The following is a 26,560-nucleotide window of genomic DNA, read 5'->3' on the forward strand; positions in this document are numbered from 1 at the left end:
TATATATGTACAGCATGCACTGTGTGCGGATCGGTATAGAGGTGTGTATACGGTATATATGTACAGCATGCACTGTGTGCGGATCAGTATAGAGGTGTGTATACTGTATATATGTACAGCATGTACTGTGTGCGGATCGGTATAGAGGTGTGTATACTGTATATATGTACAGCATGTAGTGTGCGGATCGGTATAGAGGTGTGTATATTGTATATATGTACAGCATGCACCGTGTGCGGATCGGTATAGAGGTGTGTATATTGTATATATGTACAGCATGCACCGTGTGCGGATCAGTATAGAGGTGTGTATACTGTATACATGTACAGCATGTACTGTGTGCGGATCAGTATAGAGGTGTGTATACTGTATATATGTACAGCATGTACTGTGTGCGGATCGGTATAGAGGTGTGTATACGGTATATATGTACAGCATGTACTGTGTGCGGATCGGTATAGAGGTGTGTATACTGTATATATGTACAGCATGTACTGTGTGCGGATCAGTATAGAGGTGTGTATACTGTATATATGTACAGCATGTAGTGTGCGGATCGGTATAGAGGTGCGTATACTGTATATATGTACAGCATGTGGTGTGTGCGGATCGGTATAGAGGTGTGTATACTGTATATATGTACAGCATGCACTGTGTGCGGATCAGTATAGAGGTGTGTATATTGTATATATGTACAGCATGTAGTGTGTGCGGATCGGTATAGAGGTGTGTATACTGTATATATGTACAGCATGTAGTGTGTGCGGATCGGTATAGAGGTGTGTATACTGTATATATGTACAGCATGTAGTGTGTGCGGATCGGTATAGAGGTGTGTATATTGTATATATGTACAGCATGCACCGTGTGCGGATCGGTATAGAGGTGTGTATACTGTATATATGTACAGCATGTGGTGTGTGCGGATCGGTATAGAGGTGTGTATACTGTATATATGTACAGCATGTAGTGTGTGCGGATCGGTATAGAGGTGTGTATACTGTATATATGTACAGCATGCACTGTGCGCGGATCAGTATAGAGGTGTGTATACTGTATATATATACAGCATGTACCGTGTGCGGACCAGTATAGAGGTGTGTATACTGTATATGTACAGCATGTACTGTGTGCGGATCGGTATAGAGGTGTGTATACTGTATATATGTACAGCATGTAGTGTGTGTGGATCAGTATAGAGGTGTGTATACTGTATATATATATACAGCATGTACCGTGTGCGGATCAGTATAGAGGTGTGTATACTGTATATATGTACAGCATGTACCGTGTGCGGACCAGTATAGAGGTGTGTATACTGTATATATGTACAGCATGTACTGTGTGCGGATCGGTATAGAGGTGTGTATACTGTATATATGTACAGCATGTACCGTGTGCGGACCAGTATAGAGGTGTGTATACTGTATATATGTACAGCATGTACCGTGTGCGGACCAGTATAGAGGTGTGTATACTGTATATATGTACAGCATGTAGTGTGTGCGGATCGGTATAGAGGTGTGTATACTGTATATATGTACAGCATGTACCGTGTGCGGACCAGTATAGAGGTGTGTATACTGTATATATGTACAGCATATACCGTGTGCGGACCAGTATAGAGGTGTGTATACTGTATATATGTACAGCATGTAGTGTGTGCGGACCAGTATAGAGGTGTGTATACTGTATATATGTACAGCATGTACCGTGTGCGGATCGGTATAGAGGTGTGTATACTGTACATATGTACAGCATGCACTGAGTGCGGATCAGTATAGAGGTGTGTATACTGTATATATGTACAGCATGCACCGTGTGCGGATCAGTATAGAGGTGTGTATATTGTATATATGTACAGCATGTAGTGTGTGCGGGTCGGTATAGAGGTGTGTATACTGTATATATGTACAGCATGTAGTGTGTGCGGATCGGTATAGAGGTGTGTATACTGTATATATGTACAGCATGTAGTGTGTGCGGATCGGTATAGAGGTGTGTATACTGTATATATGTACAGCATGCACCGTGTGCGGATCAGTATAGAGGTGTGTATATTGTATATATACAGCATGTAGTGTGTGCGGATCGGTATAGAGGTGTGTATACTGTATATATGTACAGCATGTAGTGTGTGCGGATCGGTATAGAGGTGTGTATACTGTATATATGTACAGCATGTACTGTGTGCGGATCAGTATAGAGGTGTGTATACTGTATATATGTACAGCATGTAGTGTGTGCGGATCGGTATAGATGTGTGTATACTGTATATATGTACAGCATGTACTGTGTGCGGATCGGTATAGAGGTGTGTATACTGTATATATGTACAGCATGTAGTGTGCGGATCAGTATAGAGGTGTGTATACTGTATACATGTACAGCATGCACCGTGTGCGGATCGGTATAGAGGTGTGTATACTGTATATATGTACAGCATGTAGTGTGCGGATCGGTATAGAGGTGTGTATACTGTATATATGTACAGCATGTAGTGTGTGCGGATCGGTATAGAGGTGTGTATACTGTATATATGTACAGCATGTACTGTGTGCGGACCAGTATAGAGGTGTGTATACTGTATATGTGTACAGCATGCACCGTGTGCGGATCGGTATAGAGGTGTGTATACTGTATATATGTACAGCATGCACTGTGTGCGGATCAGTATAGAGGTGTGTATATTGTATATATGTACAGCATGCACTGTGTGCGGATCGGTATAGAGGTGTGTATACTGTATATATGTACAGCATGCACTGTGTGCGGATCGGTATAGAGGTGTGTATACTGTATATATGTACAGCATGCACTGTGTGCGGATCAGTATAGAGGTGTGTATACTGTATATATGTACAGCATGTACCGTGTGCGGACCAGTATAGAGGTGTGTATACTGTATATATGTACAGCATGTACCGTGTGCGGACCAGTATAGAGGTGTGTATACTGTATCTATGTACAGCATACACTGTGTGCGGATCGGTATAGAGGTGTGTATACTGTATCTATGTACAGCATGCACCGTGTGCGGATCAGTATAGAGGTGTGTATACTGTATATATGTACAGCATGTACTGTGTGCGGATCGGTATAGAGGTGTGTATACTGTCTATGTTCAGCATGCACTGTGTGCGGATCGGTATAGAGGTGTGTATACTGTATACATGTACAGCATGCACTGTGTGCGGATCAGTATAGAGGTGTGTATACTGTATATATGTACAGCATGCACCGTGTGCGGATCGGTATAGAGGTGTGTATACTGTATATATGTACAGCATGTAGTGTGCGGATCGGTATAGAGGTGTGTATACTGTATCTATGTACAGCATGCACTGTGTGCGGATCGGTATAGAGGTGTGTATACTGTATCTATGTACAGCATGCACCGTGTGCGGATCAGTATAGAGGTGTGTATACTGTATATATGTACAGCATGTACTGTGTGCGGATCGGTATAGAGGTGTGTATACTGTCTATGTTCAGCATGCACTGTGTGCGGATCGGTATAGAGGTGTGTATACTGTATATATGTACAGCATGTAGTGTGCGGATCGGTATAGAGGTGTGTATACTGTATATATGTACAGCATGCACTGTGTGCGGATCGGTATAGAGGTGTGTATACTGTATATATGTACAGCATGCACTGTGTGCGGATCAGTATAGAGGTGTGTATACTGTATATATGTACAGCATATACCGTGTGCGGACCAGTATAGAGGTGTGTATACTGTATATATGTACAGCATGTAGTGTGTGCGGACCAGTATAGAGGTGTGTATACGGTATATATGTACAGCATGTAGTGTGTGCGGATCGGTATAGAGGTGTGTATACTGTACATATGTACAGCATGCACTGTGTGCGGATCGGTATAGAGGTGTGTATACTGTATATATGTACAGCATGTACCGTGTGCGGATCGGTATAGAGGTGTGTATACTGTACATATGTACAGCATGCACTGAGTGCGGATCAGTATAGAGGTGTGTATACTGTATATATGTACAGCATGCACCGTGTGCGGATCAGTATAGAGGTGTGTATATTGTATATATGTACAGCATGTAGTGTGTGCGGGTCGGTATAGAGGTGTGTATACTGTATATATGTACAGCATGTAGTGTGTGCGGATCGGTATAGAGGTGTGTATACTGTATATATGTACAGCATGCACCGTGTGCGGATCAGTATAGAGGTGTGTATATTGTATATATACAGCATGTAGTGTGTGCGGATCGGTATAGAGGTGTGTATACTGTATATATGTACAGCATGTAGTGTGTGCGGATCGGTATAGAGGTGTGTATACTGTATATATGTACAGCATGTAGTGTGTGCGGATCGGTATAGAGGTGTGTATACTGTATATATGTACAGCATGTACTGTGTGCGGATCGGTATAGAGGTGTGTATACTGTATATATGTACAGCATGTAGTGTGCGGATCAGTATAGAGGTGTGTATACTGTATACATGTACAGCATGCACCGTGTGCGGATCGGTATAGAGGTGTGTATACTGTATATATGTACAGCATGTAGTGTGTGCGGATCGGTATAGAGGTGTGTATACTGTATATATGTACAGCATGTAGTGTGCGGATCGGTATAGAGGTGTGTATACTGTATATATGTACAGCATGTAGTGTGTGCGGATCGGTATAGAGGTGTGTATACTGTATATATGTACAGCATGTACTGTGTGCGGACCAGTATAGAGGTGTGTATACTGTATATATGTACAGCATGTAGTGTGTGCGGATCGGTATAGAGGTGTGTATACTGTATATATGTACAGCATGTAGTGTGCGGATCGGTATAGAGGTGTGTATACTGTATATATGTACAGCATGTAGTGTGTGCGGATCGGTATAGAGGTGTGTATACTGTATATATGTACAGCATGTACTGTGTGCGGACCAGTATAGAGGTGTGTATACTGTATATATGTACAGCATGTACCGTGTGCGGATCGGTATAGAGGTGTGTATATTGTATATATGTACAGCATGTAGTGTGCGGATCGGTATAGAGGTGTGTATACTGTATATATGTACAGCATGTAGTGTGTGCGGATCGGTATAGAGGTGTGTATATTGTATATATGTACAGCATGTACTGTGTGCGGATCAGTATAGAGGTGTGTATACTGTATATATGTACAGCATGCACCGTGTGCGGATCGGTATAGAGGTGTGTATACTGTATATATGTACAGCATGCACCGTGTGCGGATCGGTATAGAGGTGTGTATACTGTATATATGTACAGCATGTAGTGTGTGCGGATCAGTATAGAGGTGTGTATATTGTATATATGTACAGCATGTACCGTGTGCGGATCAGTATAGAGGTGTGTATACTGTATATATGTACAGCATGTAGTGTGCGGATCAGTATAGAGGTGTGTATACTGTATATATGTACAGCATGCACCGTGTGCGGATCGGTATAGAGGTGTGTATACTGTATATATGTACAGCATGCACCGTGTGCGGATCAGTATAGAGGTGTGTATATTGTATATATGTACAGCATGCACTGTGTGCGGATCGGTATAGAGGTGTGTATACTGTATATATGTACAGCATGCACTGTATGCGGATCAGTATAGAGGTGTGTATACTGTATATATGTACAGCATGTACCGTGTGCGGACCAGTATAGAGGTGTGTATACTGTATATATGTACAGCATGTACCGTGTGCGGACCAGTATAGAGGTGTGTATACTGTATCTATGTACAGCATGCACTGTGTGCGGATCGGTATAGAGGTGTGTATACTGTATCTATGTACAGCATGCACCGTGTGCGGATCAGTATAGAGGTGTGTATACTGTATATATGTACAGCATGTACTGTGTGCGGATCGGTATAGAGGTGTGTATACTGTCTATGTTCAGCATGCACTGTGTGCGGATCGGTATAGAGGTGTGTATACATGTACAGCATGCACTGTGCGGATCGGTATAGAGGTGTGTATACTGTATATATGTACAGCATGTAGTGTGCGGATCAGTATAGAGGTGTGTATACTGTATATATGTACAGCATGCACCGTGTGCGGATCGGTATAGAGGTGTGTATACTGTATATATGTACAGCATGCACCGTGTGCGGATCAGTATAGAGGTGTGTATACTGTATATATGTACAGCATGCACTGTGTGCGGATCAGTATAGAGGTGTGTATACTGTATATATGTACAGCATGCACTGTGTGCGGATCGGTATAGAGGTGTGTATACTGTATATATGTACAGCATGCACTGTGTGCGGATCAGTATAGAGGTGTGTATACTGTATATATGTACAGCATGTACCGTGTGCGGACCAGTATAGAGGTGTGTATACTGTATATATGTACAGCATGTACCGTGTGCGGACCAGTATAGAGGTGTGTATACTGTATCTATGTACAGCATGCACTGTGTGCGGATCGGTATAGAGGTGTGTATACTGTATATATGTACAGCATGTACTGTGTGCGGATCGGTATAGAGGTGTGTATACTGTCTATGTTCAGCATGCACTGTGTGCGGATCGGTATAGAGGTGTGTATACTGTATATATGTACAGCATGTACTGTGTGCGGATCGGTATAGAGGTGTGTATACTGTATATATGTACAGCATGTACCGTGTGCGGATCGGTACAGAGGTGTGTATACGGTATATATGTACAGTATAAATGTGCACACATTGTGTTTGCGTCTGTCAGTGAAGGACGTCTGAATGAGCTCATTGTTTCATGCAGACTTAAACAATTAGCTTTAAGCAGATTCACATGGGGCGTTCGTGGTGAATGGGTCTCTGACTCTGGGCTTATGGACTTATGTCTGCAGGATCCCACATACTTATGCACTCCAAAATGTCCTTCCAAAAGCCGACCGAGACCCAAATATCAGTCACAGGGCGACAAATAAGAGCGATTTCCCATTTAACACGCATGTTTGGCAAGACTTTTAAGTTGAGAGAGTAAAGCGGCATTGAAAGCCTGGAGGGCCGCTTATCTCGGGGAAACAAGGGGACCGAACACAGCGCTGTAAGATGTTCTTTCCTAAAGCGGCTCCGTGCGATTAGACTGCGGCTCTGCGTGATGCAGCATTTTGGGTAGTTAGGACAGCTACAAAAAAAGGTAACAGGGTAAAAACGAAGAAGGCTTCGAAGGTCTCACAATGGTGAGCTGCTGCCTGAAGGTCACAGCGAAGGGCAACTAAACTTTTTATAAACTTCTGGCGTGTTATAGTGACACATCAGAAGTACTGATCTGTGGCAGTCTGGGCGCCGAGACCACCAGCTGACGGCTAGAAGTACTTATCTGAGAGCTGCACCTACTCCTGTAGACTATCGCCCATAGCACACGAATGCACACAGCACTTAGATGAGCGTCAGCGATCGGTGGGGGTCTCAGACCCGGACGGCTTCTGATCAATATTTCTGACACATCACTGACGTTTCACAAGTTTATCAGAAGTTTGGTTGTTGTTTAATGAGGTCTTCATACGGTGGCGCACCATTGCGAGACCTTCTTCATACAGTGGCGCACCATTGCGAGACCTTCTTCATACAGTGGCGCACCATTGCGAGACCTTCTTCATACAGTGGCGCACCATTGCGAGACCTTCTTCATACAGTGGCGCACCATTGCGAGACCTTCTTCATACAGTGGCGCACCATTGCGAGACCTTCTTCATACAGTGGCGCACCATTGCGAGACCTTCTTCATACAGTGGCGCACCATTGCGAGACCTTCTTCATACAGTGGCGCACCATTGCGAGACCTTCTTCATACAGTGGCGCACCATTGCGAGACCTTCTTCATACAGTGGCGCACCATTGCGAGACCTTCTTCATACAGTGGCGCACCATTGCGAGACCTTCTTCATACAGTGGCGCACCATTGCGAGACCTTCTTCATACAGTGGCGCACCATTGCGAGACCTTCTTCATACAGTGGCCCACCATTGCGAGACCTTCTTCATACAGTGGCGCACCATTGCGAGACCTTCTTCATACAGTGGCGCACCATTGTGAGACCTTCTTCATACAGTGGCGCACCATTGTGAGACCTTCATACAGTAGCGCACCATTGTGAGACCTTCCATTAGTTCTTCCTAATATTACCTTTTTCCGCCTCGATCCCCACTGGTCAAAACTTGTCAGAGGTTTATAAAAAGTTTCGTTACACTTTAGAGCTGATAGTTTCAATCTCCCACACAATCACATCCCCTCACCCACAGATTTTACACAAAAAAACCCGCAATCCCACTGCACTTGGTGAATACATTTTAGCTTTATCCTTGTGACCAAGAGGCCGGGGTGATGTAGATTAGCCTATTAACCCCTTAGTGACCAGCCTATTTTTTGCCTTAAGGGTGCCCACCCACTAGCGTTTTTTTTCACTGCGAAAGTCGCAGGGTTTTTTTTTCTGCAGGGGTCTATGGGACTTGTAATGTAAAAATCGCGATCGCGCAAAATCGCGATTTACCGCAATATCGCGATTTTGCGCAATCGCGATTTTAGCTTTGCATGTCCCATAGCCCAAAGACCCCTGCAGAAAAAAAAAATGCTGCGAATTTCGCAGTAAAAAAAACGCTAGTGGGTGGGCACCCTAAGGACCGAGTGATTTTCATGGTAACGCATTACATTTATTCTGGGACCAGCTGTATGTTTCTAGCAGTGTCCCCAGCTCCAGGTCCTACTTCTGCCTGCATGGCACTATCATGTTCTCGCGGCAGACACACACCAAGTGAAACGGCTAATTAGTTCTAGATGTGCTCTTTTCCCAGTGCAACTACGCAGTTTCACGTAACTCCTCGCATATTGCGCACACATTTGCCCTCCACCCCATTGACTTCTATAGGAACCTTTGGTGCACAAATACACAGAAAAATAGACCATGCTCTATCGGTTTTGTGCTGCCGACATGCGTATGCAGAATACTCGCATGTGAACGAAGCCGTTGGGGAAAAAAACGCACAATTCCGTCCATGTGAAGCCGCCTAAAGGTCCATTTAGACAACGATTATTGCTCAAAAGTCATATATTGAACGATAATCGTTGTTTCTAAATACGCAGCCATTGTGCACTCTTCGGTCATCGCTAACTTTTAGCAAGCTGAAAGTCAGCAATGAGCCTTATCAGCGCCGAGTCCTCAGCAGGATACCGCCGATCATACCCTTTCAGCCAGTATCCTGTGGAGCCCTCAGCGGGATACCAGCTGATAGCTCAGAGAACAAGGCAGCTGTCAGTGGTATGCCGCTCCGCCTTCATTTACACGTTAATAACCTTATAAGCAGCTAATTAGCTACTTAAGAGGTTATGCAAAGTGATCGCTCAAAATGGTCACTCAAACTGCTGTTTGATCGATCATCGTTCCGTGTAAATGAGCCTTAACGCCTACTGTGACAGACAGCTGAAATAATGGTGTATCAGTGAGAGGAAGCATAATGGAGTTGGCCGGGTGGGGCTGGTATATATTAAGTAGGCCAATATACTTTTCCCTGGTGACCTAGTGTAAATGGGGGCTACACATGGGGGATGTAGAATACATTCAGGGAGTTACTAGAGGATTCTCTGGTGATGGAGTGTAAATGGGAAGTTCATACATGGGGATCTAGAATATACTAAGAGTGTTAATATATTTTTCCCTGGTGGTCTAGTGTAAATGGCGTTATAAAAGAGGGTCTAAAATATATCCAGCAACATTATATTTTTACCATGATTGTAAAGCATAAAAAGGGGGCGGGGGGTGGAGGGGTTATATGAGGGGATCTAGAATATATTCATGGGGCTATTATATTCTGGTGGCCTACTGTTAATGGAGGTTAATACATGAGGTCTACCATATATCCCGGGTAAGGAAGTAAGAAGGGGGGGGTGGGGGGGGGGGGGTGGAGAATAATATATTATTTCATTGTAAATCATGGATTTATGCAGGGTTATTCAAAAAGAACAAGGTAGTGTTAGATCGCGTCAAACCAAAAATAACACTAGAGGGCAAAATCATCAGACAGTGGCTCATGGGATGCGCGCTAACTCACTGGAAACAGGACTGATGCTTGAAAGGTCAATGAAAAGAGAGGATGAGGACGACAAAGAACAAGATGGCTAGATACAAATCAAGGCACCACAAACATGTCAGTCACTGAACGGAAAGACAGGAATGCGTGGAGAACATTGATCCATGGAGTGACCGAGGGTCGGATGCGACTGAACAGATCATCATCATCAAAGTAGTATGGGGCAGAAAAATGAAGTTTACTGGTCTGACCTAAAAAAACGTTGAACCTCCTCTTTTCAGCGATGGGTGGATTGTGTGGCCGTCTTTTGTAGCTGGTAATTAAATCCCCAAATCTGCTCCTTCTTAAATAGCTCTGTACATTAGGTTATTTAAAAAGAATGGGCACCCTGGGGATTATATTAGTGGATTGATATACTTTGCCCTAGTGGCCTAAGGACTTTAGACCTGGTGATTTATTCGCTACCCCATGATCCAATGATAACCAATCACATTTAGCCATTGTTCCTGGCCTGATGATACAGATCAATGCCAGACAAAAACCTGGACAGAGAGGAAAGTGCAGCTATAGATATATAAACAGCTATGATGGGGCTGACTGCCTTGTAAGCACTCTACCCAATCATTAAGGAAGCAGCCAAGGGGTTCTGGTGCGATTACCCCCCTTTGTCTGCAGACTTCAACCATTTCTTCTTTGTAAAAACGCACTTCTTCTATATTGAAAATATGGCATTTTTTTATGAATTTTAACTTAAAATTAGAGATACTGGTAGGAATGGATGTAGGTCAGTGTGTGTTGTATATTAAGCATGTTTGCAGTATTATTAGCCTACGGGGCGGCATGTTCTGAATGACGGAAAAAAAAGAAAGTGCGATTTGCAAGCACAAGTTGACAGCAGGCAGAGATGGTTTTTCTAAGTCCCCCCGCTCACACGTCTTATTGCTGCAGGCCTGACTTACATTATACAGAGCCAGGACTGCTGGTACTGGACGCCGGTGGCCGTGGCCGTCACCCCTTGAATCGTGTCAGAAAGCAGATGTACTGTGAAGAAAAAAAGAATTCTGTAAAATCAAACAGGAAGCACCAGAGCCCTTCCCCACATGGGGAGCCCCACAATACGGCCTTAGGCATGAAGGCTGCATTGTGCATATGACAGAACTTGTATTATGTAAGGTTTTTGGACGGCCGCTCGCTCCGGCCACAACGTCTCAGCTGCAGAAGGAAAAAGTGTCAAAACATGAAAGCTGGAAACTCCCCAATCCTCAGGATCTCTGCAGCTGCTGGGAAGGACGGCCGCGGGATGAACGCTCGTAGTCAGCCGCCGCTCAGGACTCAAAAAGGGAAGAGAAAAACCCCCAACAGCAGCTTTTTACCCCGATTCCCCTCCCCCCTTCGGCAGGACGCAGGGGATATTTTTATTTCTGAAGCATATATTTAAAAGATGATAATGACACGAGGCCGTTCCAGTAAGAAAACATGTAATCATCCCGAACCGAGCCGCCGGGGCACAGGAGCCAGGACTGACCGGGGGGGAGGGGGGGTGGTGGGGAAATGGACAGGGAAGAAATAGCTGCATGTTGGGGGGAATGTCATCACAGAGGAGGTCTGTGGGAGATGCACTAATAGAGGGCAAGTTAGTATGAGGGGGACAGACGCCATACACCGAGGAACGAAGAGGGGGTGGAGGCCGACACCATTCAACAACAAGGGGGAGGAGGGAGATGCCGTAAAACAAGTAGGTGGTTGGGGGGGCGGGGGACGGACTCCATACAAAAATGAGTGTGAGGAGGGCGACAGACGCCAGCGCAACGAGGAGGAGGGGGAGGGCGACAGACGCCAGCGCAACGAGGAGGAGGGGGAGGGCGACAGACGCCAGCGCAACGAGGAGGAGGGGGAGGGCGACAGACGCCAGCGCAACGAGGAGGAGGGGGAGGGGGACGCGCGCCGCGCAACGAGGAGGAGGGGGAGGGCGACGCCAGCGCAACGAGGAGGAGGGGGAGGGGGACGCGCGCCGCGCAACGAGGAGGAGGGGGAGGGGGACGCGCGCCGCGCAACGAGGAGGAGGGGGAGGGGGACGCGCGCCGCGCAACGAGGAGGAGGGGGAGGGGGACGCGCGCCGCGCAACGAGGAGGAGGGGGAGGGGGACGCGCGCCGCGCAACGAGGGGGAGGGGGAGGGGGACGCGCGCCGCGCAACGAGGGGGAGGGGGAGGGGGGACGCGCGCCGCGCAACGAGGGGGAGGGGGACGCGCGCCGCGCAACGAGGGGGAGGGGGACGCGCGCCGCGCAACGAGGGGGAGGGGGACGCGCGCCGCGCAACGAGGGGGAGGGGGACGCGCGCCGCGCAACGAGGAGGAGGGGGAGGGGGACGCGCGCCGCGCAACGAGGAGGAGGGGGAGGGGGACGCGCGCCGCGCAACGAGGAGGAGGGGGAGGGGGACGCGCGCCGCGCAACGAGGAGGAGGGGGAGGGGGACGCGCGCCGCGCAACGAGGAGGAGGGGGAGGGGGACGCGCGCCGCGCAACGAGGAGGAGGGGGAGGGGGACAGACGCCGCGCAACGAGGAGGAGGGGGAGGGGGACAGACGCCGCGCAACGAGGGGGAGGGGGACAGACGCCGCGCAACGAGGAGGAGGGGGAGGGGGACAGACGCCGCGCAACGAGGAGGAGGGGGAGGGGGACAGACGCCACGCAACGAGGAGGAGGGGGAGGGGGACAGACGCCGCGCAACGAGGAGGAGGGGGAGGGGGACAGACGCCGCGCAACGAGGAGGAGGGGGAGGGGGACAGACGCCACGCAACGAGGAGGAGGGGGAGGGGGACAGACGCCACGCAACGAGGAGGAGGGGGAGGGGGACAGACGCCACGCAACGAGGAGGAGGGGGAGGGGGACAGACGTCACGCAACGAGGAGGAGGGGGAGGGGGACAGACGTCACGCAACGAGGAGGAGGGGGGGGGGAGGCAGTTGCCTTACAAAGAGAATGGGGGGGGGGGGGGAGGCAAATGCTATGGAAAGCTTCAGAGGGCACGATTTGCCAGCGGTCAAGCGGTAAATCACGCCCGTGGAACGGCACCCTAACTCTTCTCTGTGTTCGGACTCATTCACATGAGCGTATATATGCCACAAAATTCACGTATCGGTTTCTTTGCACATGTAAATCTGTGCATAGTCACGTGCCAACAGACTGTTTTAAGTATATGGGCCGCGGAAGTGTGCGTTTTTGCGCAGTGCATTCTATACTGCGCAGGGCGGTGCTGTGTAGCATCCAGGCAGCTCGCGCTCCATACTGTGCAGGGCTGTGGTGTGTAGCATGCAGACAGCTCACGCTCCATACTGTGCAGGGCCGTGGTGTGTAGCATCCAGGCGGCTCGCGCTCCATACTGCGCAGGGCCGTGGTGTGTAGCATGCAGACAGCTCACGCTCCATACCGCGCAGGGCTGTGGTGTGTAGCATCCAGGCAGCTCGCCCTCCATACCGCGCAGGGCTGTGGTGTGTAGCATCCAGGCAGCTCGCCCTCCATACCGCGCAGGGCTGTGGTGTGTAGCATCCAGGCAGCTCGCGCTCCATACTGTGCAGGGCCGTGGTGTGTAGCATCCAGGCGGCTCGTGCTCCATAATGCGAAGGGCCGTGGTGTGTAGCATCCAGGCGGCTCGTGCTCCATACTGTGCAGGGCCGTGGTGTGTAATATCCAGGCAGCTCGGGCTCCATGCTGCGCGGGGCTGTAGTGTGTAGCATCCAGTCCGCTCGCGCTCCATATTGCGAAGGGCCACGCTGTGTAGCATCCAGGCGGCTCGTGCTCCATACTGCGCAGGGCCGTGGTGTGTAATATCCAGGCAGCTCGCGCTCCATGCTGCGCAGGGCCGTGGTGTGTAGCATCCAGGCAGCTCGCGCTCCATACTGCGCAGGGCTGTAGTGTGTAGCATCCAGGCAGCTCGCGCTTCATACTGCGCAGGGCCGTAGTGTGTAGCATCCAGGCAGCTCGCGCTCCATGCTGCGCAGGGCCATGCTGTGTAGTATCCAGGCAGCTCGCGCTCCATACTGCGCAGGGCTGTAGTGTGTAGCATCCAGGCAGCTCGCGCTTCATACTGCGCAGGGCTGTAGTGTGTAGCATCCAGTCCGCTCGCGCTCCATACTGCGAAGGGCTGTGCTGTGTAGCATCCAGGCGGCTCGCGCTCCATACTGCGCAGGGTTGTGGTGTGTAGCATCCAGGCAGCTTGCGCTCCATACTGCGCGGGGCTGTAGTGTATAGCGTCCAGGCAGCTCGCGCTCCATACTGCGCAGGGCCGTGGTGTGTAGCATCCAGTCCGCTCGCGCTCCATACTGCGAAGGGCTGTGCTGTGTAGCATCCAGGCGGCTCGCGCTCCATACTGCGCAGGGTCGTGGTGTGTAGCATCCAGGCAGCTTGCGCTCCATACTGCGCGGGGCTGTAGTGTATAGCGTCCAGGCAGCTCGCGCTCCATACTGCGCAGGGCCGTGGTGTGTAGCATGCAGACAGCTCACGCTCCATACTGCGCAGGGCTGTGGTGTGTATCATCCAGGCGGCTCGCTCTCCATACCGCACAGGGGCGTGGTGTGTAATATCCAGGCAACTCGCGCTCTATACTGCGCAGGGCCGTGGTGTGTAACATCCAGGGAGCTCGTCCTCCATACTGCGCAGGGCCGTGGTGTGTAGCATCCAGGGAGCTCGTCCTCCATACTGAGCAGGACCGTAGTGTGTAGCGTCCAGGGAGCTCGCGCTCCATACTGCGCAGGGCCGTGGTGTGTAGTATCCAGGCAGCTCGCGCTCCATACTGCGCAGGGCTGTGGTGTGTAGCATCCAGGCGGCTCGCTCTCCATACCGCACAGGGCCGTGGTGTGTAGCATCCAGGCAGCTCACGCTCCATACTGCGCAGGGCCGTGGTGTGTAGCATCCAGGCCGCTCGCACTCCATACTGCGCAGGGCCGTGGTGTGTAGCATCCAGGAGGCTCGCGCTCCATACTGCGCAGGGCCGTGCTGTGTAGCATCCAGGCGGCTCGCGCTCTATACTGCGCAGGGCTGTGGTGTGTAGCATCCAGGCGGCTCGCGCTCCATACTGCGCAGGGCCGTGGTGTGTAGTATCCAGGCAGCTCGCGCTCCATACTGCGCAGGGCTGTGGTGTGTAGCATCCAGGCGGCCCGCGCTCCATACTGCGCAGGGCCGTGGTGTGTAGCATCCAGGCGGCTCGCGCTCCATACTGCGCAGGGCTGTGGTGTGTAGCATCCAGGCGGCTCGCGCTCCATACTGCGCAGGCACGTGCTGCATTTCCTATGTCAATAAGGTTATTGCCTAGTCAGACAAACTGCAACAGCTGCTTCACCTCAGCCGGGCTGGAAGGAATTAGGTCTGAGCCTCCAGAGCCAATGAGTCACCTAACAAATATTCATGAAGGAGGAAAACAAGAGGCTAATTGGTATTTGATCCTACGGGCCATCAGCCGCAGCGAGAGCGCCTCGTGGTGCCAATACAATGAGTAAACACGGGAACTGGGCACACTTCTTACCGATATTCTCTTCCCTTCCAGCTATGTTGTAATCCAGGGGAGGAAAACTGCAGGAGAAGCAGATTGTGGTATCTGGTCCTTATACTGCAGCATTGTGTAATGTACCAGAGGAAATGCCAACCGCGGGCACAGAACGAGCGCCAACGCCAGACCCTGCAGGACACGCACAGATAACGGGCACAGACCGAGCACCAATGCCAGATCCTGTGGGACACGCACAGATAACGAGCACAGACCGAGCGCCAACACCAGATCCTCCAGGAGACTCACAGATAGCGGGCACAGACCGAGCGCCAACACCAGATCCTCCAGGAGAGGCACAGATAGCGGGCACAGACCGAGCGCCAAGCCAGATCCTCCAGGAGACGCACAGATAGCGGGCACAGACCGAGCGCCAAGCCAGATCCTCCAGGAGACTCACAGATAGCGGGCACAGACCGAGCGAAAACACCAGATCCTCCAGGAGACGCACAGATAGCGGGCACATACCGAGCGCCAACACCAGATCCTCCAGGAGACGCACAGATAGCGGGCACATACCGAGCGCCAAGCCAGATCCTCCAGGAGACTCACAGATAGCGGGCACAGACCGAGCGCCAAGCCAGATCCTCCAGGAGACTCACAGATAGCGGGCACAGACCGAGCGCCAACACCAGATCCTCCAGGAGACGCACAGATAGCGGGCACATACCGAGCGCCAACACCAGATCCTCCAGGAGACGCACAGATAGCGGGCACATACCGAGCGCCAAGCCAGATCCTCCAGGAGACTCAGATAGCGGGCACAGACCGAGCGCCAACACCAGATCCTCCAGGAGACGCACAGATAGCGGGCACAGATTGAACGCCAATGCCAGATCCTGCAGGAGAAGCACAGGCAATGGGCACAGACTGAGCGCCAATGCCAGATCCTGCAGAAGATGCACAGATAACGGGCACAGACTGAGCGCTAACACCAGATCCCGCAGGAGAAGCACAGATAACGGGCACAGACTGAGCACCAATGCCAGATCCTGCAGGACACGCACAGATAACGAGCACAGACCGAGCGCCAACACCAGATTCCACAGGAGAAGCACAGCTAAACTGGCACAGACCGAGCGCCAATGCCAGATCCTGCAGGAGATGCACAGATAACGGGCACAGACCGAGCGCCAACGCCAGATCCTGCAGGAGATGCACAGATAACGAGCACAGACCGAGCGCCAACACCAGATTCCACAGGAGAAGCACAGCTAAACTGGCACAGACCGAGCGCCAACGCCAGATCCTGCAGGAGATGCACAGGTAACGGGCCCAACACAATGCTCATGCTATACCTCCGCATTTTATACAGCGGCATCTACGTGTAAACCTGCTTGCCATGTTACATTATTCCTTTAAGAGTATATGGTGCCTCGGGGAGGTCTCAGCACGTCTAGGAGCCTATGAATATACAGTATAAGGCAGTACCCGTACCGTTCCCTTCCCTCGGAGCGCCAGAGTCTGTGAATAAAGTGCTCATGATTTTGTCGAAGTTGCAGCTGGGCTCGGCGTTCTCGGGGTCCTCCACAAAGTGCTTGAGCATTTCCCGCAGGACGTCGTCCAGAGAGGTGGCGGTCTCATCCAGGATAATGCTGGCTTTGGCAAGGAAGCCGTCCAAGTCCCGGTGAGCTCGCACCTCCTCTTCAAAGTTCTTTAACTTTAGGTACTGGGGAAAAAAAAGACAGGGAAGAGATGAATGATACAGCGGAAGAGAGGAGGGAGAACACAAGGCACAAGAGGGTATACACCCGTCCCTACCCGTACGCTGAGCCTGGGGCAGCCTGTAGACCTCAACCATGTAAATGCTCCCAACAGTTCAGCCAGCAGTAAAAGCGCGCGGTCGCTCGCACACTTTAGCGCCATTTCAAGCAACTTAGATATTACTATTGTTATATAGAAGCCCTTTGGGGGTTCAGGGCCATAAAAACGTCAGTCCCAACTAACTGTATAGTAAAATGGTAGTCAGACCCCGCACCAAGCTCATGTTGGAAATAGATACACTGCCGATAATAGCAATAAATCAGTGCGAAACGTAAAAATCTGCAAGAACTGGACACGGTAAACGGATTTCCATTGGTCGGACACGAGCGTCTTGTTACCACAGATACCAGCCGTAATCACCCCATTAATCCCGTTTCAAGGACGCCGTCCTCCCTCCTTCTTGTTTGGCGCTGGGAGAGCTTGCTGACTGGTCGGCTGGCATCACTTTGTCTCCGACCGGTTTGTAAATTGCGGCGCGGCTACATCCAAAACGCAAGTTAATTTAATAAAAAGAGAAGCTTCTTTTAGCGGTCTCCAATATTTATAGGAGGGATGGAGTGAAGCCGCAGGGCTGTGCTGCTTGGTATAAAGAGATGGGTTTAATTAAGATGAATTCCACATTCTGAAGATCACGTCTACCAGCGACGGTAACGAGAGAGAACAAAACAACTGAAGTCATAAAGCCTAATTGTAGACGGCGTGTGGCGCGGTAATCGCCGGCTCGGTAACATCAACAAGTCAACAAACGCGAGGAGGCTCTGCTTCATTCAGTCTGAGGAGGCAGGAATGTGTCTTATCCCGGGCCAGGAGCGCCCCCTGTGTGCCGGAGTCATGTGTGCTCTCCTACAGACGGATGGTGGATGGGTCCCTTGTCCGGCTCGCCGGTTGTAATCCAGGTTACTTCAGGTTGCTTGGCAGGCATTGTCGTCGTATCTGGGCGACCGCTGTTGGAGGTATGGGTAACTACCTGCATCATTGTGGTCACAGGAGGTCCTGTGCGCTACAGAAGAGAATGCCCCTCTAGGCTACACAGACTGGTTTTAAGCGGTTCTGACTTATTCCAAAGAAATCGAAAGACTTTGCAATGAATCCAGAAGATTATGGGGGCAGAAATGGCAGGAAAAAAGACAAAAATAAATAAATGAGCCTACAGGTTTGGGGTCTCCTACATGAGCCAACTTTCAGACTGATGTCACAAATGTACAGCCAATCAGTGAGCGCCGTTATGCTCAAAGGCAAACGACAACCGTTGTCCCTTTTACATGGCCGATTGTTGGGCAAGCAAGCATTCAGGGGAACGTTTGTGCCCGACAACCTCGTCGTGTAAAAATGGCCATTGTGCTTGAATCACTTATGTGCATCAGAGCAAAGACATGTAAACAGATCAGCGAAAGGAGAGAGAGCAGAGACGAGGGGAGCGAAAAGGAGAGAGAGCAGAGACGAGGGGAGCGAAAGGAGAGAGAGAGCAGAGACGAGGGGAGCGAAAGGAGAGAGAGAGCAGAGACGAGGGGAGCGAAAGGAGAGAGAGAGCAGAGACGAGGGGAGCGAAAAGGAGAGAGAGAGCAGAGACGAGGGGAGCGAAAAGGAGAGAGAGCAGAGACGAGGGGAGCGAAAAGGAGAGAGAGCAGAGACGAGGGGAGCGAAAAGGAGAGAGAGCAGAGACGAGGGGAGCGAAAAGGAGAGAGAGCAGAGACGAGGGGAGCGAAAAGGAGAGAGAGAGCAGAGACGAGGGGAGCGAAAAGGAGAGAGAGCAGAGACGAGGGGAGCGAAAAGGAGAGAGAGAGCAGAGACGAGGGGAGCGAAAAGGAGAGAGAGAGCAGAGACGAGGGGAGCGAAAAGGAGAGAGAGCAGAGACGAGGGGAGCGAAAAGGAGAGAGAGCAGAGACGAGGGGAGCGAAAAGGAGAGAGAGCAGAGACGAGGGGAGCGAAAAGGAGAGAGAGCAGAGACGAGGGGAGCGAAAAGGAGAGAGAGCAGAGACGAGGGGAGCGAAAAGGAGAGAGAGCAGAGACGAGGGGAGCGAAAGGGAGAGAGAGCAGAGACGAGGGGAGCGAAAGGGAGAGAGAGCAGAGACGAGGGGAGCGAAAGGGAGAGAGAGCAGAGACGAGGGGAGCGAAAGGAGAGAGAGAGCAGAGACGAGGGGAGCGAAAAGGAGAGAGAGAGCAGAGACGAGGGGAGCGAAAAGGAGAGAGAGAGCAGAGACGAGGGGAGCGAAAAGGAGAGAGAGAGCAGAGACGAGGGGAGCGAAAAGGAGGGAGAGAGCAGAGACGAGGGGAGCGAAAAGGAGAGAGAGAGCAGAGACGAGGGGAGCGAAAAGGAGAGAGAGAGCAGAGACGAGGGGAGCGAAAAGGAGGGAGAGAGCAGAGACGAGGGGAGCGAAAAGGAGAGAGAGAGCAGAGACGAGGGGAGCGAAAAGGAGAGAGAGAGCAGAGACGAGGGGAGCGAAAAGGAGAGAGAGAGCAGAGACGAGGGGAGCGAAAAGGAGAGAGAGAGCAGAGACGAGGGGAGCGAAAGGGAGAGAGAGAGCAGAGACGAGGGGAGCGAAAGGAGAGAGAGAGCAGAGACGAGGGGAGCGAAAGGAGAGAGAGAGCAGAGACGAGGGGAGCGAAAGGAGAGAGAGCGCAGAGACGAGGGGAGCGAAAGGAGAGAGAGCGCAGAGACGAGGGGAGCGAAAGGAGAGAGAGCGCAGAGACGAGGGGAGCGAAAGGAGAGAGAGCGCAGAGACGAGGGGAGCGAAAGGAGAGAGAGCGCAGAGACGAGGGGAGCGAAAGGAGAGAGAGCGCAGAGACGAGGGGAGCGAAAGGAGAGAGAGCAGAGACGAGGGGAGCGAAAAGGAGAGAGAGCAGTGACGAGGGGAGCGAAAAGGAGAGAGAGCAGTGACGAGGGGAGCGAAAAGGAGAGAGAGCAGAGACGAGGGGAGCGAAAAGGAGAGAGAGCAGAGACGAGGGGAGCGAAAAGGAGAGAGAGCAGAGACGAGGGGAGCGAAAAGGAGAGAGAGCAGAGACGAGGGGAGCGAAAAGGAGAGAGAGCAGAGACGAGGGGAGCGAAAAGGAGAGAGAGCAGAGACGAGGGGAGCGAAAAGGAGAGAGAGAGCAGAGACGAGGGGAGCGAAAAGGAGAGAGAGCAGAGACGAGGGGAGCGAAAAGGAGAGAGAGAGCAGAGACGAGGGGAGCGAAAAGGAGAGAGAGCAGAGACGAGGGGAGCGAAAAGGAGAGAGAGCAGAGACGAGGGGAGCGAAAAGGAGAGAGAGCAGAGACGAGGGGAGCGAAAAGGAGAGAGAGCAGAGACGAGGGGAGCGAAAAGGAGAGAGAGAGCAGAGACGAGGGGAGCGAAAAGGAGAGAGAGCAGAGACGAGGGGAGCGAAAAGGAGAGAGAGCAGAGACGAGGGGAGCGAAAAGGAGAGAGAGAGCAGAGACGAGGGGAGCGAAAAGGAGAGAGAGCAGAGACGAGGGGAGCGAAAAGGAGAGAGAGCAGAGACGAGGGGAGCGAAAAGGAGAGAGAGAGCAGAGACGAGGGGAGCGAAAAGGAGAGAGAGAGCAGAGACGAGGGGAGCAAAAAGGAGAGAGAGCAGAGACGAGGGGAGCAAAAAGGAGAGAGAGTAGAGATGAGGGGAGCGAAAACGAGAGAAAATAGAGATATGGGGAGCGAAAAGGAGAGAAAGTGTAGAGACAGGGGGAGCGAAAAGGAGAGAGAGCAGAGACGAGGGGAGCGAAAAGGAGAGAGAGCAGAGACGAGGGGAGCGAAAAGGAGAGAGAGCAGAGACGAGGGGAGCGAAAAGGAGAGAGAGCAGAGACGAGGGGAGCGAAAAGGAGAGAGAGCAGAGACGAGGGGAGCGAAAGGGAGAGAGAGCAGAGACGAGGGGAGCGAAAGGGAGAGAGAGCAGAGACGAGGGGAGCGAAAGGAGAGAGAGAGCAGAGACGAGGGGAGCGAAAAGGAGAGAGAGAGCAGAGACGAGGGGAGCGAAAAGGAGAGAGAGAGCAGAGACGAGGGGAGCGAAAAGGAGAGAGAGAGCAGAGACGAGGGGAGCGAAAAGGAGGGAGAGAGCAGAGACGAGGGGAGCGAAAAGGAGAGAGAGAGCAGAGACGAGGGGAGCGAAAAGGAGGGAGAGAGCAGAGACGAGGGGAGCGAAAAGGAGAGAGAGCAGAGACGAGGGGAGCGAAAAGGAGAGAGAGAGCAGAGACGAGGGGAGCGAAAAGGAGAGAGAGAGCAGAGACGAGGGGAGCAAAAAGGAGAGAGAGAGCAGAGACGAGGGGAGCAAAAAGGAGAGAGAGCAGAGACGAGGGGAGCAAAAAGGAGAGAGAGTAGAGATGAGGGGAGCGAAAACAAGAGAAAATAGAGATATGGGGAGCGAAAAGGAGAGAAAGTGTAGAGACGGGGGGAGCGAAAAGGAGAGAGAGTGTAGAGACGGGGGGAGCGAAAAGGAGAGAGAGAGTAGAGATGGGGAGAGCGAGAAAGAGTATACAGACGGGGGGGGAGCAAAAAGGAGAGGAAGAGAGTAGAGATGGGGGGAGTGAGAAGGAGAGGAAGAGAGTAGAGATGGGGGGAGTGAGAAGGAGAGGAAGAGAGTAGAGATGGGGGGAGTGAGAAGGAGAGGAAGAGAGTAGAGATGGGGGGAGTGAGAAGGAGAGGAAGAGAGTAGAGATGGGGGGAGTGAGAAGGAGAGGAAGAGAGTAGAGATGGGGGGAGTGAGAAGGAGAGGAAGAGAGTAGAGATGGGGGGAGTGAGAAGGAGAGGAAGAGAGTAGAGATGGGGGGAGTGAGAAGGAGAGGAAGAGAGTAGAGATGGGGGGAGTGAGAAGGAGAGGAAGAGAGTAAAGATGGGGGGAGTGAGAAGGAGAGGAAGAGAGTAAAGATGGGGGGAGTGAGAAGGAGAGGAAGAGAGTAGAGATGGGGGGGAGTGAGAAGGAGAGGAAGAGAGTAGAGATGGGGGGGAGTGAGAAGGAGAGGAAAAGAGTAGAGATGGGGGGGAGTGAGAAGGAGAGGAAGAGAGTAGAGATGGGGGGGAGTGAGAAGGAGAGGAAGAGAGTAGAGATGGGGGGGAGTGAGAAGGAGAGGAAGAGAGTAGACATGGGGGGGAGTGAGAAGGAGAGGAAGAGAGTAGAGATGGGGGGGAGTGAGAAGGAGAGGAAGAGAGTAGAGATGGGGGGGGAGTGAGAAGGAGAGGAAGAGCGTAGAGATGGGGGGGGGAGTGAGAAGGAGAGGAAGAGCGTAGAGATGGGGGGGGGGAGTGAGAAGGAGAGGAAGAGCGTAGAGATGGGGGGAGTGAGAAGGAGAGGAAGAGCGTAGAGATGGGGGGAGTGAGAAGGAGAGGAAGAGAGTAGAGATGGGGGGAGTGAGAAGGAGAGGAAGAGAGTAAGGATGGGGGGAGTGAGAAGGAGAGGAAGAGAGTAAGGATGGGGGGGAGTGAGAAGGAGAGGAAGAGAGTAGAGATGGGGGGGAGTGAGAAGGAGAGGAAGAGAGTAAAGATGGGGGGAGTGAGAAGGAGAGGAAGAGAGTAGAGATAGGGGGAGTGAGAAGGAGAGGAAGAGAGTAGAGATGGGGGGGAGTGAGAAGGAGAGGAAGAGAGTAAAGATGGAAGAGCGAGAAGGAGAGGAAGAGAGTAAAGATGGAAGAGCGAGAAGGAGAGGAAGAGAGTAAAGATGGAAGAGCGAGAAGGAGAGGAAGAGAGTAAGGATGGAAGAGCGGGAAGGAGAGGAAGAGAGTAAGGATAGTGGGAGTGGGAAGGAGAGGAAAAGAGCAGAGAAAAGGGATTCGGAAGAATAGGCAAGAGGGATGAGAAAAGAAAGCCTGTTTAGGATGATTACGTTAGAGAGCGAGAAACCCTCTGAAAGCTACAAAGGATATGCGTCAGCCCTTTAAACAAAAGCAAGAGTCAATAATCTGAGATAAGTCCACCCTATCCATGTTAAACAGGACTGCGCTCACATCACGTTTGAGCCTTCTATCACCATAGGTATACAGAGACAATAAAAATGTATACGGCACAATACACTTTCTTCTGGAATGTCTCAGGACAGTAATCACAGCAGACTGGAGACAGAAAATTGAGGTATATTTCATACCCACCAGGCTGGAATGACTCACAGGACACTCGTGGCATCCATGTGACATGCCAGGTTGTCAATATCGAATCATGGGGTGTGACTCCAGGCACTTCATGTCAATGAGACAACTGAAGGAGCTGTAAAGCTTGTACTCCATCCTTGTAAAAGGGACACTTCAGTTCTCAACAAACCAAGCTGACCGCACAGCTTCCCCGACTACCTGATGCACACTGTGTATTAGTAAAAGACGCTATGATTGGGCGGTGTAGCATGTAGTGTCTTGCGGTACCTTTACACAGCTGTCTGACGCATAAGCAGTATTATAGCTCACGGCAACCTCAGTCTCAGTGTGCGCAGTAGTACCAGGTAAAGCCACTACTATCGGTAGATGTGTGGCGCTATGCCTGGTAAATAATTGGGGCAGGAAGTAGATGGAACATCAGCTGATCTTCCCTGTGCTATTGGGGGAATAAAAGAATACAAGTTATCTATAAGCAGAGATATGGTGAGAGAACACTTAACTAACTTAACTGAAATCAAATCTCAAGGTCCAGATAAATTACATCCTAGGATACTAAAGGAAGCAGTTGAGGTAATTGCTGAACCACTCGCCATAATCTTTGAAAATTCCTGGAGAACAGGTGAAGTCCCAGAAGATTTGAAAAAGGGCAAATGTTGTCCCCATCTTAAAAAAAGAGAAGAAGGTGGATCCAGGAAACTACAGGCCTGTGAGCCTGACCTCTAAACCGGGAAAGATCTTTGAACAAATTATTAAACAGCATGTATGCAAGTACTTGGATGAAAATGGAGAAATTAACCAGAGCCAGCATGGGTTTGTAACAAACAAGTCATTGCAGACAAATCTAATTTCCTTCTATGACAGAATCACCGACTGGGTTGATCAGGGAAATGCAGTGGATATAGTATATCTTGACTTTAGTAAAGCATTTGACAAAGTATCTCATACCATACTTATTGAAAAAATGACCAAATATGGGATTGACAAGGCAACTGTTAGGTGGATTTACAACTGGCTGAGTGATCGTACTCAAAGAGTGGTCATAAATGGCTGCCCATCCAAGTGGAAGAATGTATCAAGTGGGGGACCACAAGGCTCTGTCCTAGGCCCAGTGTTATTCAGCATTTTTATAAATGATCTGGAGGAGGGAATTGATGGGAAACTGATCAAATTTGCCAATGACACAAAGCTAGCAGGGATAGGTAACACTAGGGAAGAGAGAGAGGATTCAAAAAGATCTAGAAAAGCTTGCACAGTGGGCAGCGACTAACAGAATGGTATTTAACAAGGAGAAATGCAAAGTCCTACATCTGGGCAAGAAAAATGAAGAAAGCATACAGAATGGGAGGAATTGGGCTAAGCAGCAGCACATGTGAAAAAGACTTGGATATACTAATAGATCATAGACTGAACATGAGTCAACAATGTGATGCAGCAGCCAAAAAGGCAAACACAATTCTGGGATGTATTAAGAGAAGCATAGAGTCTAGATCAAGTGAGATCATTATCCCCCTCTACTCTTCCTTAGTCAGACCTCATCTGGAATACTGGGTCCAGTTCTGGGAAAAACTCTTTAAAAAAAGACAGACAAACTGAAGCAAGTTCAGAGAATATTTACCAAGATGGTGAGCGGTCTGTAAATCATGTCCTATGAGGAACAGTTAAAGGCTCTGGAAGTGTTTAGCTTGCAAAAAAGGCGGCTGAGAAGAGACTTAATAGCGGTCTACAAATATCTGAAGGGCTGTCACAGTGCAAAGAGATCAGCTCTATTCTCGTCTTCACAAGGAAACGCTAGAAGCAATGGAATTAAACTGAAAGGGAGGAGACACAGATTAGATATTAGACAGTGAGGGTGATTAATGAGTGGAACAGGTTACCACGGGAGGTGGCGAGTTCTCCTTCAATGGAAGTGTTCAAACAAAGGCTGGACAAATATCTGTCTGGGATGATTTAGTGAATCCTGCACTGAGCAGGGGGTTGGACCTGATGACCCTTAAAGGCCCCTTCCAACTATCATTCTATGATTCTACGATTCACTGGGGTGCCTTCAATCAGCTGATCACTAGGGGTGCTGGTAGCCGGAGCCCCACTCATCCGATATTGGTTGCCTGCTCTAAGGATAGCCCATGGATATCAAAATCCCAGATGAGCCCTTTAAGGTGGCCCAAAGACAGGAAGGTTCAAGTCTGTGACCTGGATGATGTGATATCTCTGACCAATAGAAAGCTTCTTCACTGGTGGGAAACGTCTTGCATCATAAATAATCTCCCTGAACCATGGAGACCTAGGTCCTTAGTAGTTAACCGGCTGGGATTGACCGCTCGAAACCCTGGCTGATCAGCTGACCAGGTTGCGTACTGTCAAAGAAACTGCTGCTCCCAACTGTGTAGTGGCCAGTGCATGTAACTGCAGGCTGGGGTCTCATTAAAATCAATGAGAGCTGCACCTGCACTTACAAGTGCCGGCCAGTACACCCCTGTGTTGGGGTGCTGACAAGACACCCGATCATCCGGAAATCCGAGCGGCCGACCCCAGCCAGTCAAATATTGAGGACCTGTCCTGAGTATAGGTCATTAATAGCGAGATTTCAAGGGAAACGCCAAGGCCTTCCAGGAGACACTTGTAGAGTTAAGCTCTCTCACAGGTTGAATAAGAAAATACCAAATAGATGCCAGGAACAGATTACTGGGCCTTGGCAAACGGGCACCGGGGATTCCTTCCGCCCTGGACTGTCTACAGGAATAAGACGTAAAATATAAAAACTACAAATAAGATTTCATGAAGGTTCACTTACTTTTCTTGAGGTGTGCAGCAATACGCAGCCGTGGCTCTCATTTTCTGCTGGAGCAAAATAAAGGTAAATTATAACAAATTCATCAAAGGTCAAATGAACAATCCATCCGGCGTATACACAGGACGAGTGCTGGAGATGTACCGCACAGTCCCTGTAGGTCCCACCACTACCAGAGCCCATCCCAAGAAAACATCAACCGCAAGGCAGATTCATGGTCACAGACTGCTTAAGGTGACAAAACAGGATGACAAATACAGTCAGGGAATGCTAGGAGATTGCAGCTCTGAAGTGCACAAAGTGTGTGAATGTAATGTATGTACACAGTGACTCCACCAGCAGAATAGTGTGTGCAGCTCTGGGGTATAATA

General features: G+C 50.4%; 1 protein-coding gene across 2 annotated transcripts in view; it reads right to left on the minus strand.

Annotated features, from left to right (window-relative positions):
- SLC4A11 (solute carrier family 4 member 11) overlaps positions 1–26,560 on the minus strand; it is a 169,344-nt gene that overhangs the window by 57,754 nt on the left and 85,030 nt on the right. Inside the window, exons 4-6 of one of the 2 annotated variants that reach the window (XM_066572917.1) lie at positions 26,193–26,236; positions 17,012–17,243; positions 10,998–11,079 (exon numbers count right to left, since the gene is read on the minus strand). In XM_066572917.1, coding sequence (XP_066429014.1) covers positions 10,998–11,079; positions 17,012–17,243; positions 26,193–26,236 — 358 coding nt within the window. Of the gene's footprint in view, positions 1–10,997; positions 11,080–17,011; positions 17,244–26,192; positions 26,240–26,560 lie in introns of both variants that reach the window. The other variant, XM_066572916.1, reaches the window with a different exon arrangement.

Source organism: Eleutherodactylus coqui, chromosome 7 (genome assembly GCF_035609145.1).
Source record: "Eleutherodactylus coqui strain aEleCoq1 chromosome 7, aEleCoq1.hap1, whole genome shotgun sequence".
In the NCBI taxonomy this organism is placed as follows: Eukaryota; Metazoa; Chordata; class Amphibia; order Anura; family Eleutherodactylidae; genus Eleutherodactylus; species Eleutherodactylus coqui.